This window comes from Pagrus pagrus, assembly GCF_965226575.1.
Source record: "Pagrus pagrus genome assembly, chromosome: 22".
NCBI classification, from domain to species: domain Eukaryota; kingdom Metazoa; phylum Chordata; class Actinopteri; order Spariformes; family Sparidae; genus Pagrus; species Pagrus pagrus.
In genome coordinates, this window is record NC_140204.1 from 10,692,201 (window position 1) to 10,709,602 (window position 17,402).

Consider the following 17,402-nt stretch of genomic DNA (forward strand, 5'->3'; position numbering starts at 1 on the left):
TTATTGTGCTACTGTTTGACCAAACCCAGTTAGTCATTTTCCTGCTCTCCTCTTTACTTATCTCATCCTCTAACCTTGATCCACATCGCTTATCAACATTTTATGAGTTCAATAAAAAGAGGATGTGCAAGTCAAAGTTACCGTGAGCTCAGGAAACTACTCATTTCTTCTCAGCCTGTATCCAGCTAAGTTTCGGTTTCTTTAGTGTGGAAAAGTGGATGAGAAAAGAGGAAACCGTTGGGGAGAGGGCTTGGAGAGCTCAAGTTTCTGTGTGTGTTTGTGTGTGTGTGTGTGTGTGTGTGTGTGTGTGTGAATGAGACAAAGGCAGAAGGAAGTGTGTTGGCAGAGAAGTCATGCATGCACACTAATTTAAGGAGTCAGTCATTAAGGGCTGTGAAATTTAAAACCGATGTGGTTATCAAGCTTACTCATTTATACATAAATGACTGAGCGCTCTAATGCAGCACCCCCTGCAGGAGGAAACATCTGGTCATGTTACATTCAAGTGCCCCTCAGAAATACTGGTTGCATAACAAAGTGGTGTGACTGGGACATTTTGTGTTAGTGTTTCACACGTACAGAAAAGCAAAAACTGAGGGCAAACATGTGTTTTTAATTCCTAAATATATACTGTATCCTTAGATTAAAGCTGCTTTAATCAATATTTGTATGTTAACAGTGGATCTAATGGATGTGTTTTTGTTTAAGGGTTCACCAGAGGAGATGAACCCAGAGTGAATTATCAGGACTCAGCAGTTCCCCCTCAGCAGTACACCACTTTTTAGCCTCGTTTAGAGCCTGGCAACACAGCTGGTCACCATCATGGTCTTTGGAGCCAGAAGTGACTATATATATCGTTGAGAGGGTGGAGCTCGAGAGGACATGACCAGAGGACACACTTTGTCTATTTAACTCTAAAAGTGACCATGTTTTACTAATGAACATCATGCTGTGTTGAAGAAAACTTCAAACTAGTGACCATAAACTCATTAGGAAACTGTTTACCCAGTTAATAAATCAAGTGAGAAGTCGAGTCATGTTCTGACAAAATTCAAATATGTGAATGGATCTCATTGATGTAGTCAAAAAATTTCCATGGGGTTGTTGAACCTCAACACAGTGCTGCACAGAAACATTTCCATTGCATTTTAACAGGTCATCAGCACGTAGATATGGCTTCATGACGCCACAAGCCACAACCAGCAGCAGCAAAGTGACGCTACCTCTGTTTTAACACTTCTACAGGAGCCTCACTGGTGTTGGTGGTGTTAACATTTGTCACGCCACGTGTAGTCACTAAAGAAAAGAGAGCGCAAAGAGAAATGGTGCAGGTTGTGTAGATCTGGTAGCCAGAACATGGGTTTCAGTGACACCGGCCTTGGTTCTAGGCCAGAATAGGACCAGCTGTAGTTAAAGAGTTGGATAAACTGGCCGTATCCTGATCCAGTAGGAGAGAAGCATACATGAAGCTATGTTAACATCTGTTTCACTGTAGAGGGCAGCATTGGACTTTTAAAAGAGGCCCAGAGGTCCATACAACAGTGTCGCCTCTTCAGTAACATGTTAAATGTTAAAGGGGCATTACGTAGTTGGCAGGGTCCGCCACATATAAACAAAGTAAAACAGTATGAAAGTGTGTTGTCCTTTAAGGTCAGTTTGTTTATTCAGTTTATAGTTTTGTTTTTTTCTAGGGCTGCCAAATATTTAAAGGATCAGCTGGTATAATTAATTAGATTTCCACAGTTAAGACATACGATACTATATGCTATTTATATTTGCTTCTAAATTAGTGTTAGATACTCCTTATTAATGATATAAAAGACTGATTGATAACCTTCTGTCCTCTACGTCCTGATCTTTATGTTGGCTGTATAGTGACGTAGCAGCTATATATTATTTCAGTAATTTCAGTGACTGATGAAGGTTTTTTCTGATGCTAAATACAGCCATTATGTTGAAATCGACACGTTCAGAGGAAGTTAAGTGCAACTGTAGGTTGAACTGTAGTTCTCATAAGCTTCTACCGGGTTGAGCGCAGACAGGAAGCTGTATTTTCCTCTTTTACGCATCCCTAACAGAAAGAGGAAGTTTTTCTGTCGCCAGCTGAGCGTGTTCACATGCTGCTGCTGCCGCCGCCGCCGCTGCGTCTGTAGAGCTCAGCCTGCACTGTGGAGAGAAGACCTCCGAGCTCCGATGATGGATATCTACCAGGAGGCTGTGGAGTATCTGGAGTCACATGATGTACCAGGTGAGGGATGGAGACTTTGTGTATTGTTGTGTAAAGATAGTTAATTTATCAAACATTATATTTATTCCCTTTGGGGACCCTAAAAAACAAAGAATCCAATCTGAGCAGTCTTCTCATTTGGCTTTGTTAAAAATGCACCACAATCTCTTCTAAAATTGTGATATCTCTGAGTAAAAACCACTTCAGACAAAGAGCTGCGATCGTTGATTTCGTTTAGGAACAACACTAGCGTTGACTCATTCAAAGGGGAAGCACATATGGGAACTCACCTGATAATACTCCCACATACTGCCATATGTTATGTAACGTGTTGAACGTGTTTGTCGGTTGTAGTTGAGGCCGAGACTGATGTCCTGGAGGAGGACGTGTTCCAGGAGGAGGCGGTGTCCTGTCTGCTGTCTCCTCTCCACTCAGAGAGCTTAGACTTCCCCGACACCCCCGTGAGTTTGCATGCCTTCACATTCAGTATCACCATATCGCCGCAGTTTGTGGCTTTCATTTTTAAGTAATATTTTGAAATATCTCCTATTATTTGTTTTTCACTATAAACTCAAGGATGTTAAGTGTCTTGGCAACTGTGATTAAAAAGACCTTATAGACAAAAAGATGGTTATGCTGATGCCTTCTAGGAGTTTAAAGGCATAGTATGCAGGATTTGTCTGCGATATCGGTAAAGACACCATTCAAAGCTGAGCTCAACCGGATAGAGAGTGAATAAAGAGAGGGAGCTGGTTTAGCGAGAACAAAGCAGTGAATCAGAGAACTGAAATGTTATTTCCTGATTGTTTCACTTTGTTAACTAGCTTAAGCGCAGATAAACACTCCCAAACCTCTGCACAACCCTCCTTATTTTGTGTGAATGCAGTTCATCCTGTCCGTTTTTTTCCCTTTCTGCTCTGCCACCGTGTTTATGTGAAGCTCTGCCCGCCCTCAGTCAAAAATACAAGAAGACAAGAAGTTTGTTGTTGTTAAGAAAATCCTGCATAGTATAACTTAAAGTGAAACATTTCACTACTATAAAAAAGCTATTAGCTGCTCCTCCAAGTTCTCAAGTTTTCCAACCTGCCAAACCATAAAACAAACAATATCACAATACATAGCCTCATACTGTGCACAGACCTTTATACTATCAGAACATGTTTTGTTTTATAGAAGAAAAGAAAAATTAACCCTCGTGTTTTGTTGACACTACTTACTTCCTCATTTTCCCCTGACCTTAAATTAATCAAAGATGTAAAGGAGTATTGAAGAAGTAACCCTTCTGTTTCCCACCAACAGTGCATAGTTTATGAAGAAAATACAGAAGTGACCCCAAAACGGCTAAATTGCACCAAATAAGAAAACATGAAAGTAATATGGCCTGTGCATGAGCAAATATGTGTTACTTTAGTTTGCAAAAAAAATTCTTAGTATTTTTAAGGCCAAAGACTGGGAATTGGTAAAAAACATTGAATATAACCACGTGTCACAGCCGAAGTCTTTACAACAACAGAAGTACAGTCTGTTGTGATTTCAAAAGTCAACAGTTGCACCATTTGCGGTGTCACTTGCTGCCGTGACACAGATTTTGTGACTGACTCTGTATTGTTGAATGTCTGTGATTCAGACGTCCCGCAGCCCGGAGGAAATGCTGGAGAGGAGACTCGTGGTCCTGAGAGGCATCCTGGAGAGCGAGGAGGTTTATCTCAGAGAGCTGGAGGCTCTGCTGATGGTAACAAACACACATGAACATGAACATTTTCATAAAGGCTGAGGCGTTAACATACGTTATTCTCTGGGCTAAACCATATTGCCAAAAGGGGAAAAACCTTGTTAAAGTGATGATTTTTTATTACTGTTAAACTTCCTTTTTGCTGTTCAGCTGTCACCACAAAAAGTTTTGTCAGTTCTTTATATGAACATACAGGAGATCCAATCTTGTTAATGTTTGTGTGTTTACTCAATGAGCAGCGGTCATGTGTATGTGTTTCAGCCTGTGGTTGGTTAGCGATTATTCGCAGCGCTCACCTACAATGTCGTCATTGTTCAGCTTCCTTCTTAAACTACAAATGCGTTGTTCTGCATCAGAGATGAGGTTCACCACTGTCATGACTACCGTTAATATAAAGCTACAGCTAGCCGAGCCTGTTAGCAGTAGCATCATATTGACTGTACACATATGAGAGTCAAACAATGTTATCAGGCTCTTGAAACGAACACGAACAAAAGTCAAATTATTCCTTAATTAAAAAAGTTGAAAATATTTGAATCATTAGCGTTTGAGTTGACAGTTGATGCTCATGTTTGTTTTTTTGATTTGTGTCGATTCCCGCCCTGAATCTTTTTCCTGTTCCTGAAATTAGAAATAGATTCAAGGCAGGAAGTGATGAAGCAATAACGAGTGCCTGGGTGCTTTCTTTGTGAATTCCTTCCTTTTTCTTTCTCGGCTATTAAAAGCAACAGCAAACCCCGATTCCGCATTTTTACACGCTCTGACTCATTTAGCCCAAAAGAATGATTCAGAAAGTTGATGTTTTGTCTGGGAAAGCAGCGTTTTGTAGCTGAGCGGCATGCATCTATCACTGAGAGGCTGCGTATACGTTTCAAACGTGCTGTATGTGCTCGGTTTTATTTAGCAGTGGCTTCAGTGTATGTGTCAAAGTTGACGCGAGTGACGCTCTGACATGTGAATGTTCGCAGTTTTTTTTTCTCACCTTTATTTTTATCTTCTACAGTTGATCAGTTGGCCTCAGTTATTTGACATGTTGAATTTTCCTCTAGCCCATGAAGGCTCTGTGGGCCTCAGCCGGGACCTCACAGCCAGTTCTGTCCAGTCGTCAGGTCCAGACTGTTTTCTATCAGGTGCCGGAGCTCAGAGACATGCACCAAAGCTTCTACTCTGGCCTGAAGGCCCGGCTGAGCGAACACTGTCCGACTGAGTCCAGCCCCGATGAGGAGAAAGAGATGAGCCACACTGGCTTCGAGCTGATGGTGGGGGACCTGTTTCTGAAAATGGTGGGTCCTCTATTGTGTCAAGACCGTTTAAACTTTTGCTGCTACAATTGGTAATCCATTAAGAAACGATGGAAGAGAAAGTTTCTCACACGGTCCAGAGCCACAAGGGAAGCCATTTAGCTTACGTTGTTGAAAAGAAGTTACAACATAACTACAGTATTGCATTATTTCTCCTTTTTTATATTTCTGTATAGCAGCCCTTTATAACGCCCGAGGATCAGTTCCCCTTTTATTAAGTATATTTAAAGCTGCATAACCAAGTAATCAAATGATCATATGTGCTGTATCTTGCAGCTTGTTGTTGGTGTTTAATGGCCTGCAACTTCACAGCAGCTGTATCTGACAGCATCATTTATATATTCAGAGCTATGCTGTGAAATATTCAAACCCACGACCTTTATGGCTGCAACATTCAATCGAATAAACAACATTTGTTTTCTGCATTGTTTTATACTTGCATCCCCATCGTAGGTTTCACCTCTAATCCGAGGCTGCTTCAGGTCTAACTAACTGGAGGGGAGCTGCAGGCTTTCAAACTCTGTGAGCTCTGAGTTTCAGATTCGTTAGGGCCACTTGTGGTTCATGACCTGGTTTTCAGTTCTCTTGCCTGATGATTTAACAGAGGCCTAATCTGACAAACAAGTGAAAACACCTGTGAGTAACACACATTTATCAACCAACAACACTGTGGGTGTAGTGATACTACACAAAAGAAACAGACTCTCTAGCAAGACGAGTCAGACTTGTCACGTTACGTCTTGGATAAATCTTGCGAACCTGAATCTAGATGCAGATGTTGTCAGCATCGAATAACTCATGTTTCTCTTTTCCAAGTGAATCAGCTCCAGCTTGTCGAATTTGGAGAATGCTTCCCTCCTCATCCCTCCGCTATTTTGCCTCTGCAGGTGAACCAGATCGGTCTGTATGGCGGTTTCATTGGAAACTACGAGGAAGCTGTTGAAGTTGTTCGCAAGTGCACACAGTCGGACCCTCGCTTCCAAGCCCTGGCCAAGGTACTACAGACGTCCAGAGGAACACCTGCTTTTACAAACTGTTTACAGGGTTGTCCTCACCGGTCTCACTTTATCTCTCCTGCAGAGCATGATGTCTAATAATAACGGCTCGGACAAAACTCGGACCAAATACACATTTGAAGGTACGTACTGTTAATTTCTAAACTGTTTCACAACTTGCTGTCTGACAATGTGTCTGATCGCTCTCTTTTCTGTCTACAGCTCTTCTCTACAGGCCTCTGGACAGAGTAACCAAGACCACACTAGTGCTGCGTGTGAGATAACTCATCAATTCCTCAAACTTCCCCTCTATAGCTGCTGCTGTACGATCTGTTGCTTCCCTCTTCTCCCTCACTTAGCCACCTGTCTGTGACCTTGTAGGACGTCCTGAAGACGACGCCAGCTGAGCACGGAGATTACACACCCTTACAGGAAGCCCTGAGATTGTCCCGCAGCTTCCTGTCTGGTGTCAACGAGAGTTCACAGTGCAAACGAGAGGTCACGCTCAGTCACGGCATGGTGAGGCTCAACGCTGTACGAAATCTGGATCTGGTCACAATATATGCAGATGATATGTGTGTGTGTGTGCATGTGTTGGTGTGTTACTCTAGAGGCGTCAACTGATGCGTGACGGCTTCGTGGTGGATGCGAGCGAGGGGGATCACAGCCTGCGTCACCTCTTCCTCTACACAGACCTCCTGCTGTGTACTAGATACAAACATGCGAGCCGAGGGTGAGTGTGGCGAGAGAAAGCACAGGGCCTTGTGGGAAATGTGGTCTGCATTTTGCACGTACGTCGACTTGCACTGTGCCGAATGATGACGTCAAGCGCGGCCTTTAGAGTTTCTCGTGTTTCTTCCAGGAAGCCGGACAGCTACAGGTTCTGCTGGTATCTGCCTCTCGCCGGTCTCAAACTCCGCTGGGTTGCCGATCAGGAACGTTCGCAAGACACGCACCTTCGTTTACACACCAGGACCAAGATGTTCCTCCTTAGACAACAGCTACAGCAGCACAAAGCAGTATGTTTGAGTGAAAGAGACACACATACAAAGAGAGAGAGAGTGACAACAGGCAATAAAAGTAACATTTGTGTGCATAAAGGGGTCCAGGGGCATCAGTTTGGGAGCTCGCACCAGGAAGAAACTGGAGCAAATGGAGCTGATGCTGCTCACACACTTCCCTCCTTACAGACTGGAGCTGCACAGCCCCAGCGACAAGGTATAATCACACACACACACACACACACACACACACACGCGCAATCTATTATTGTTAGTGTGGTTTCAGCCGACTAGAATGAATCAATCTCTTTCGTCTCGCTGCAGAGTCACACTCTCCTCCTCTCCTCCCTGTATGAGCTTGAAGAGTGGAGAGAAGCTATTCACAAACTCACCGCCGACAGTGAGTTCACAGCTGTTGTCAAACTGCAAGAAAATAATTGGACATTTTATTGACTAACCGATAAAGTGTGAAAGTAATGGGCAGATTCTTCCTTCCTCTTAAGCTGACTGGTGCCTGTATTTGCTCTTGGTTGTTGTCAGACATAGAAACTGTGCCTCCAGACCTGCTCACCCTCACCAGTGCATGTGTGAAACTGAGAATGACCCAGCAGCCACCGCTACACAGCTCAAACTCAGGTACACCCAACATCTCAATCAGCCTCTGCCCTCTTTCCTTCACCACAGGAAGTCCCATCATGTCTCTGAAACACAATACGCCAACTCTGATCTTTTAACGCTGCCTGCCTCAGACCTTTTCGCCGCTGTCTTTCTGTCCTTCTTTATGTATTTGTCACGATTAAATCCAACGAGCTTCAGGATATTTTTGTCTTCGTCTCTCTCCAGTAGAGGACGGGAAGTCTCTGTGTGGGACTCTGGGCGTGGCGATCCACTCTGCCTGCGGCCTGCAGCAACCAGCCTGTACGTTTAATATCTGATATTTGTTTTAATGACACTAAATAACCATCGAGTCACTTCATAGTTTGTTCTCTCTCTTGTTCAGGTGTGTATGTGTGCGCGGAGGTGGACGGCTACGAGTTTTACGACAAACAAGCTCAGACGCACTCGTCAGTCCACAGCCTCAACCCACACTGGGACCAGGTTAGAGTTGAATAATTGAATGTATTTTGGTCTTGAATAAAACTGCTATGATTCACCAGCCGATCCAGGGGGGTAAATGTCTTCTTCATGTCTAGACAGTATCCGACACGATGTCAGGCTTCTGCTCAGCTCACAGAGGATTAACCGTCGGCGCTGTGGCCAGACCGTGCCGTGCTTTAAACATGATCAGCGGCAGTAAAGTCTACACTAAACCCAACTGGTAGCCAGGATCAAACGGCTTTAAATAAGACACGAACGCTCCTGTTGAAGGGTTTAGGACACTGCTGTCGTTGTCCGTGTTGACACCACCTCCTCTCTGTCAAACAGGAGCTGTCTTTCCAGGTGGATGGGGCGCAGCACCTGAGGGTGCTCTGCGTCAGTCAGTCTGACGGACAGGATGATACAGTCCTGGGAAAAGCTTCTGTACAGGTACGAGGATGGACTGTGATGCTGGTTCATCAATGTCTACATGTATTATGTGTTTTTGTGTAAAAGTTTAGAGGTCAGGGAGAAAAACAGGACAAATGATCCTTTCACTCGATTTCACATCCTAACATATAATTTTTCTGCTGACTTGTCTGTTTTCTGATATTTCCTGTTTGTCTGTCAGTTGGACTCTAAAACCCTGAATAAGCGCTGGCGCAGACAGACTCTACAGCTCGGCGAGGTGGAGGTGACCCTCTCCCTGAAGTACTGTCCCCACCCGATCGAACTGCCCAGCTCCACGGCTCAAGAACAGCCTGTCTTCTGCGTCCCCATTGAATCTGTGGCTCAGTAAGTCCCCGACAGTCTTTGTTAAAGTGCTGTCTGATTCACTGAGAGCTGCAGCTCAGTCTAGAGTTTTATTTCCCTTGTGGGCTGTTTTTTTGGTAAAAGCTCGTTACAGAAGTGAGGCGGTCGGTTTTGTGGGAGAGCGGCCTGAGGAGAAGCAGAAGTGTGGCAAGAGTGGAGTCCGAAATGAAACGTGGGTTTTTTCTTGATGCTTTCAATTCTCTGTCAGTCAGGAGGGCGTGCTGGTCCCTCATGTGGTGCGCTGCTGCGTGGAGGAGGTGGAGAGGAGAGGCATGGACGAGGTGGGCATCTACAGGCTTTCGGGAGCCAGCAGTGACATCAGCGCGCTGAAAGCTGCGTTCAACAGCAGTAAGAAGGGAAACATTCATTTTCTGTTGGCACGTGCTGGTGTGTTGAAAGACTGTGAGACCAGAAATACAATTTCCTACATTTAAAGTGCAGGAAACGGCAAAACTGATGTGGACTAGGGCATAATTTTCTCAATCTATCCTCTGGGGAACATGAATATCTGTTCCAAATTTCACAGCAATCCATAGTATAGTTGGCGAGATATTACAGTCTGAACCAGAAATATTAACCTGAAGACTAACGACCACTGAAGTCATTAGGATGCATCCTCTGGGGACCATGAATGTATGTTCTGAATTTCACGGCAATCGTTGTTGAGATAGTTCGGTCTGATGTTTGTTAATCATGTAAAATCACCAGTGCAAAAAACTGTCAATATCAGTCGATCAGCACATCAACAAGTTGTTATCTTGTGCTAATATGGACGGAGCTCATACGTTAAAGAAGATCTAGAAACACAGATGTTGAACTCTGCTCTGCTCAGATCTGCGTGAAGCTGTGACCAGGCTGAGAAGTGCTGAAGTGAACGCCGTCTCCGGAGTCCTCAAACTGTACTTCAGAGAGCTGCCGGAGCCCCTCATACCCACTGAGATGTTCCAGAGCCTCGCCAGGACGCTGGGTAAGACAAGGCAACGTAAAACAGTGTCTCGTCGTAGAAACATAAATGTCACATCCATCCGTGTGGTAGACAGAGACTCATTTCTAGCTCATTTGACCCTAAATGTGCACCAGAAAATGGGCTTCAACAGCTTTCAGTGACTCTAAATAACCGTAAATTCAACCTTGTTAGTCCTAAAATTGCCTTTGGGCCAAGTGAACAGAACCTTTTCTCTCCCCTGTAGAGATCCAGGACATAAACTCCCGGCTTGTCTCCATGTTGTCCCTGCTGCAGTCCTGTCCTGACCCCAAGCGGCACACCTTCCTCTACCTCCTGCACCACCTCCAACGGTTTGACAACAATCACACATGCTTTTCTGACAGATAATGAAGTCAGGAGTTGTTGGTTGTCAGTAAAAATCATTCTGTACTTCTGTTCTCAGAGTTTCAGTTTTTCTTTTCAACATTTGTCTCCAGAGTCTCAGAGAAACAAGACGTCAACAAGATGTCTCTGATGAACCTGGCTACAGTGTTTGGTCCGAGCCTCCTACGCCCCCCTGTGGTCGAACTGGGGCACAGCGGCCCCACAGTGGATATCTCCCAGGAGGTGGTGGTGCAGGTGGGGATGACCAGTCATTGAAAATGATTGATGTTTGGTTTTCCAACAGTTTAACACATTTTATTCCAAAATAATGTGCTTTCATTCTCTGTAGTTGCATTTGAGAGAATGGATATTTTTCTTTTCTTTTAGTGTAGATTTAGAAAACAATGACGCTCGTGAGAATCATTGAGCTGGCACCATAAATACAGTCCAGTTTTTAAACATTACTGCAATTGTTTTATATTTTTATTAAGTTGATTTGTTGTTTTTTTTTTGCAACATTATGATTAAAATGCCCTTTTTAAACCCTCCTGCACACAAACATTTTATATATTAAATGTTAAAAAATACCGTAGTGAGATTATAAACTATCCACCAATTGTTAGTTTATAAACCTACTGAGAAAACCCCCATGTTTAAAAAATACAGAGGACATGATCATGAAATGAATTAACTATTTTGACAAACCCTGAGAAAAATAATCAAAGGTTAAAAGTAAATGTCTTTAATATGAAGTAGTCAGACACGGTGTGTATTTCTGATACATGATGTATAATATTATGATGAACATACATGTAAAAACAATTCTCTTTACTTAATAATAAGTTAAAAATGTGTGTGTGTGTGTGTGTGTGTGTGTGTGTGTGTGTGTGTGTGTGTGCACGCATCAGGTCCAGGTGGTTTTCTGGTACCTGCAGTGCAACAACCTCCCTGAAGCCCAGACCTCTCTGCAACATGACACAGACGCTGGAGATGAGACCACCCACATGTGAGACCACCATCAATGTCACGGCCGGCAGGAAGTTCAAATACTGTGTGTGTGTGTGTGTGTGTGTGTGTGTGTGTGTGTGTGTGTGTGTGTTTGTAAAAACAAATCTGTGTAAGGACTGTATGACAAAGGTATTTATTGATAAAAATGTGGACTTGTGACTCTGGTTTTTTTTGTATTTATGGTCACGTTTGAAACTCCACTTGTCTGAATTTTAATGTTTATAAAACAGTTTTTGACTTTTATTATTGTCTCCAGAACACATGGAGCATTTTTTGCATTATGGCTGCAAACTCACGTACATAAATCCAGTAGAAAGAAGCAAATAAATGAATCAATTCAGATGGAAAAGAAAAAAAACAACTAAACAATAACAAAGGCAGATCATGTCTGCATATATCCTGAGTCATTCTGCAGGATCACAGTCCAGAAACACCGCTTGTAACATCTGCGATTGTAATTAAATCTTGTACATAATTTAAACACTGTTAACATGTGAAGCTTTAAAATATACTTATTTTTTCCACTCTTAAAACAATATGTTACTCTCAATGTGAAAGACCTGCAACCAGGTTTAGTTTAGTTAAGAAATGAAGGTTTAAATTGTTTGTTTGTTTGTTTATTAAGATCCTCATTAGCTTCTGTATTAAAATAGTGGCTACTCCTCCCATTATTTTCATTAACCATACTTTTTGAATCAAATTATATTAATCAAATCCAGAACATTCATACTCTCAAGACTTTACACAAACCAGTAAGAGACAAAACAATTAAATCAAACCCAAAGGCTGTCTGGTACATACAAAGCTCCAGATATTTGTTCCACCTCTTAAATAATAAAAAGAAAGCACTTACAAAACTCCCCCACTGGATCACAAATACAAATGGGGTGGATCGCTCTCAACATCCCGATCATATCTTCAAGAAAAGGGAAAATAAATAAATAAAAGTTTAAATTAATAAAATGCATATTACATAAGAAAAATGCTCGAATTATCCAACAAAATAACAACAACACAGGGCGAAATAACACAGGGCGCGCAGTTTAAAGATTAGACTACTCATCCAATTAGTTACCAAAGCATCTGTAGGTGTAGTTGATTTAGTTAATTTGATTTATATAATAGTTATAATACTATAATGGCTGAAAACAACTCACCACGAGGTCCATTCAGGAGCTGCCGTGGAGCTCCCAGAACATCTGTTATTCCCAACAACAGATGGAGTTGTCCGGTCCAGTGTGGTCGTCAATATTCAAATCTTCAAATTTTCATTTGTTTCCTGGGTTTATATTATTCATTATTATCATTCTCCCTCTTCCTTTGGACTTCTTGTCCGTGTCAGCTTAGAAATGTAGGTTCAAAGTTCCTTTGTGACCTGCAAAAAGAGGCAACATATCTCCCACAGTTTACATTTGGTCGGATAAAAGTTCATTTTAAATAAATAAATTGGAATCTGGACACCAGCGCACTCGATCAAATGACAGGACTGACAAATATATGTTTAACATATGAACCCAGGACTCCCAAGGAAGCAGAGACTGAGTGTATTATCCTGAAGAAATGAAGTAAATCTTGAAGGAAACCACTCTTTGTTCTCAAAAAGCTGTAGAGCAGGAAACTTTCTCTCCACAAGCGAAAGGTAATTTTAACTTGTGGTGGTTAACAATATACATTTTGTGGTGCAGTGGTTTTACACCCGCAGATGAACTGGGTGGCAGAGGAGAAGTCAGCAGTGCAGATGTTGTAAAAAGGTCAGGGGGTCACCTCCCCGAGCCTGAAATCCAATCGGTTACGGTTCAAATCCAACTAGACGGAGTTCACCCGAAGTGTACGCCCCATAAAAGTCATTCACACACACATCCACCACGTTAGGAGCCAGCACACACACACACACAGCCCACGTTGGACCCATCCACACCACAGATGGGAGTCTCTTTTCAACCACACCACCTGGGCACGCCGGGTTAATGTTACCCCCCGAACCTTCTACCCCAAAGCACCCCCATTCGCCCGTTTGATCGCTAATCCCGCAGCCTGACTCCGGCTCTCCAGCACTAATAGACCGGGGACTGAGTGTGTGGACGCCATAACAACATCCAGAACAAGTCCCAAACTGAAGCGAAGCGGCGTGATCGCCCCGCTGCCCTCTGCGTCATAAATCAGCTGTCCCCTCTAACACGGCGGCTGCCAAAATAAAGTTCCGCTCGACGACTACAAAGACAAAACGAGGTTCAGACTACAAAGCCGAGGAAGGCCTGAGACGTCCCAGACACTTTGCGACCAAAGACCGGAGCAGACGACTGGTCGACACCTGGCGGGCTGCTGGGAACAGTTTTTTACAGGAGAAGTCGGTTTGTGGACGTGTGACGGCACCGTACAGTCCAGCTCCACACGAACACACCGAGATCTGAACAAACTGTCTGCAAAGATTGCGTCATGGTTTTTTTTTTTATGAGGAAATTCTTCTTGCTCCACATTGTGCCTTCAACAGTTTCAACCCCTCTGACCTTCAGATGCAGTTTTACAAAACAACAAGGATTTCCCTTCTGATACGAGCTGCACAACAGGGAAATAATATCAAAAACTAGTTTATCTGCAATTTAACAGACTTTTGCAGCACTTTTGAGTTTTGTCACGACTCTCTTATTTGTTTCGAAGCCCAAATAGTTTTTCTATCATACATTTACCAACAACCATACAGCCCTGTGTGTAAGTTAATTTAGTCAATTATTATTTTATCTACAATTCAACAGACTAATTGTGGACAGTGTGATGTAGATATTATTTTGTCCCCTCTGGACTATGAAAGAAAAATGTGAAATGACTTGTAATTGTTAATTCAATTTTATTTAATGGTTACGCTGCTTCACTGTAAATCTAATCTGATCTACAGCAATGCTTCGTATTCTGTAACGTGTATCACAGGTCCACTGTTAATGAGCTCAGCTTGTTTTCAGCTTTATGAAGATGCATTTCCAGATGATTATTAAAGACTTCACGTCACGTAAAAAGAACATTTATTCCTTCAGTTTATCAGAAAAATTTGAATTTGGAAACAAATGTCACCTGAATAGTAACTAGTAATTAAAGCTGCCACATAGATATAGCAGAGGATAAAGTGCAATATTAGCCTAAAAGTTTCATAAAGTAGAAATACTCAAAGTGACTTGAATCCTCTATTTGAGTAAATGTACTCAGTTACATTTCACCTCTGGAGAAAAAGAGTGCACAGTGGAAATATTCAGTGGGACTCGACTGCACATCAGGACAATTGATCTCGACCTGAAAATAACATTTCACTCCATTTCTCTCTGCAATCATTTGTAAACGCTGCTGGTGCGCACATGTTTGCAGTACAGTGTGTGTGTGTACACATGTGTGTGTCTGCATGTGTGTGTCATGGCGTTGCTGCCCGGAGCTGTGCCATGCTTGATTAGTCCTAATCTAGCTGGGAGTCAGGTTGCTGTGTCGGCGGCGTGTCTGTATGGAAAGCATGCAGGCTGCGGATCACAGGGATTGACCCTCTGCCTCTCAGGTTAACAGAAGCCCTGTGTGTGTGTGTGTGCGTGTGCGTGTGTGTGTGTGAAAGTTGCTGAACTTGGACTTGAGCACTTGGGTGTGAAACAGCAACTTCGAGGGTGTGAGGCGGAGATGCGGAGGCTTCAAGAAGACAGCGACATGACATTTTAAGTGTGAGTGCAAGAGAGATAAAGGAAATGAGAGGATAAAAATAAGTGTGCGTGTGTGTTTGCAAGAGGTCTAGTTGAACTTTGGCTCTGGCTGGAGTCGCCTCTCGTAAAGCGTACCCTCTGCAGGTTGTAAACATAATACCACACACTCACAAACACACACTGCCAGAGAAGAAGCTGATTTTTTTCCCCCATATTCCACCAAAACACTGACCCTCGACCCTCGCTATCCACAGCTCCTCAGAAAAGTTTGTGTGTTGTCGGTTTAAAGCGGACGGAGCTGCAGATAACCCCCTGCAGCAGAGCGAGCCGCAGGCTTAAGTTGTCTGTTAGTGTCTGTGTAAGTGTGTGTGTTTGGGGAGTTTTAGGATCAAACCCTCATGTCGACAGAGGCCGCACCGAGGAGACGACCGCTGACAGGTGCTTCCTGCAGCAACGCAGCAGGTGCTTCCAATTCACACACACACACACACACACACACACACACACACACACACACACACACGAGGGCAGATACTTTGCCTCCGAGACATGATTGTGCATGTACTGGCACACATGCATTGTCTGTCCCTACCCCCCTCTCTTCCCTCTGACACACAAGTCTGTTATTATTGTACATGTGTGGATGTGAGCCGTAACCCTGCACTCTGCAGGCTACACGCTAAACCCAACTGTCACAGTTGTGTTGTTGCTGTTGTCTTGAGTTCAGTTGTGTTTTCTTGTGCTAATTCTTTCATTAAAATTAATCTTTTTTTAAATCTCATTTGGTTGAACTTGAAGTTTTTGACAAGTTACAATTAGTGCTTATACTAATTTTACCATAACAATAGGGAAACAACACGACCACTGGCTAAGACGCAACATTAGCATTCATTTGGAGTCATGTGTCTGGACAGCTGATGTATTTGTAATTTGGCTTTTCACTCTCTTTTGTGCTCCATTTTTGGTCTCCACAAAAGGAAAGTAAAGGAAAGTTTCCTTTTTTTTTAGCAACTAAATGCTCCTCTTTCTTCACCAGCTAGGTTAGCTAGCTTGCTAACTTTGTCTGTGAGTGTCTTGGTGCTGGTCAGGTAGCATACGGCATGGTTTATTGTCAGAAACGATGAGATGACAGCAGTCAGAGTTAGCCAAAACAACAAGACTAGGGGATGGTGGTGGTGTGACAGCTCTGCCAAACATTTAAAAATGTACTAAACGTATCGTAGTTACAGTTTCGACTTTATGTCTATGTAGAGAGATCTGCTGAAGTTAGCATGCTAACCAGCGGTCTAAACACCAACACTCCCCTGGTCCCCAATCTCCCAGTCCAGACTGCTAGCTGCAAGGCTAACTGAGCTAACTAGTTAACACAGCTGCAGTTAGCAGTTACTGCCCTCTATTTGTTTTCAGTTTAAATTTGACAGGTGGCCAATTCTTACATATTGCACCCTTAAGCACAGCGTTGTCACAACATAGCGTTGAAAATTGAATTATAAAAGAAACGTAAAGTTGCAATATGTTAAAGGTTTGCCGAAATATACAGTGACTTGTTTTAGCACAGCTGGCTAAAGCTAATTTTGGATGCCTTTTAAACAAACAAAATTTGATAATCACAATCCTGATTAAACAGAATCTTTGAAGTCATTTGGACTTCATGAGTATAAAAAACCCCTGACACCCCCTCAGTGAGCTGCATGTTCAGCCCCACTGAGCGTTCATCAGTCAGCGAGTCTATTTTTCTCTTTTTATTTTCAATCGCAGGCTCCAACACAGCGCCACAGCCAATCACCGACACGGCCGCTACCAAAACAACATGGCGGCTCGACAAATAGGAGCCCGTCCATCTGTCCACCACCTCCACCATTTCCCCTGGGCTATGACGCCATAGCTCCCAAATGGAAACAGAAGTCAGGACGACAGGTTGGACCGATGCTGTTCAGATCCATATCTGGGCTCCTAACGGTCGATCTGAGGATTCCTATATGGTTAGAAAATGAGGCTGAGGCTAGTTTGGTCTCTGTGTCAGCTGTCCAACGAGGGAGCAGATTGTAGATAGTGTCCATTTCCCCAAATAATGTACAATGTAATGTGCAAGGTGGACATGTGTGTGTGTGTGTGTGTGTGTGTGTGTGTGTGTGTGTGTGTGTGTGTGTGTGTGTGTGAGTGACCTTGTGCTTGCACTGTTATTCAAACTACTGAAAAGTGAGAATGTGAGAAAAAGAAGAGTGGACATAATAACGAAGCACAGTTTTAGGCTCGGAAATGGTGAAA

General features: G+C 43.1%; 1 protein-coding gene across 1 annotated transcript; it reads left to right on the plus strand.

The window, feature by feature from the left end:
• The first annotated feature begins 2,178 nt into the window (after nucleotides 1-2,178).
• On the plus strand, nucleotides 2,179-11,608 carry LOC311251585 (active breakpoint cluster region-related protein). The gene is made up of 22 exons (XM_084344074.1): nucleotides 2,179-2,248; nucleotides 2,582-2,688; nucleotides 3,855-3,959; nucleotides 5,009-5,242; nucleotides 6,148-6,255; nucleotides 6,341-6,398; nucleotides 6,478-6,530; nucleotides 6,637-6,774; nucleotides 6,867-6,988; nucleotides 7,118-7,274; nucleotides 7,357-7,473; nucleotides 7,581-7,656; nucleotides 7,797-7,892; nucleotides 8,100-8,174; nucleotides 8,257-8,354; nucleotides 8,682-8,783; nucleotides 8,965-9,128; nucleotides 9,355-9,494; nucleotides 9,979-10,113; nucleotides 10,337-10,442; nucleotides 10,569-10,710; nucleotides 11,364-11,608. The coding sequence occupies exons 1-22, from the start codon at nucleotides 2,194-2,196 to the stop codon at nucleotides 11,463-11,465; spliced, it is 2,490 nt and encodes an 829-aa protein (XP_084200200.1). The 5' UTR covers nucleotides 2,179-2,193; the 3' UTR covers nucleotides 11,466-11,608.
• The last annotated feature ends 5,794 nt before the right edge of the window (nucleotides 11,609-17,402 follow it).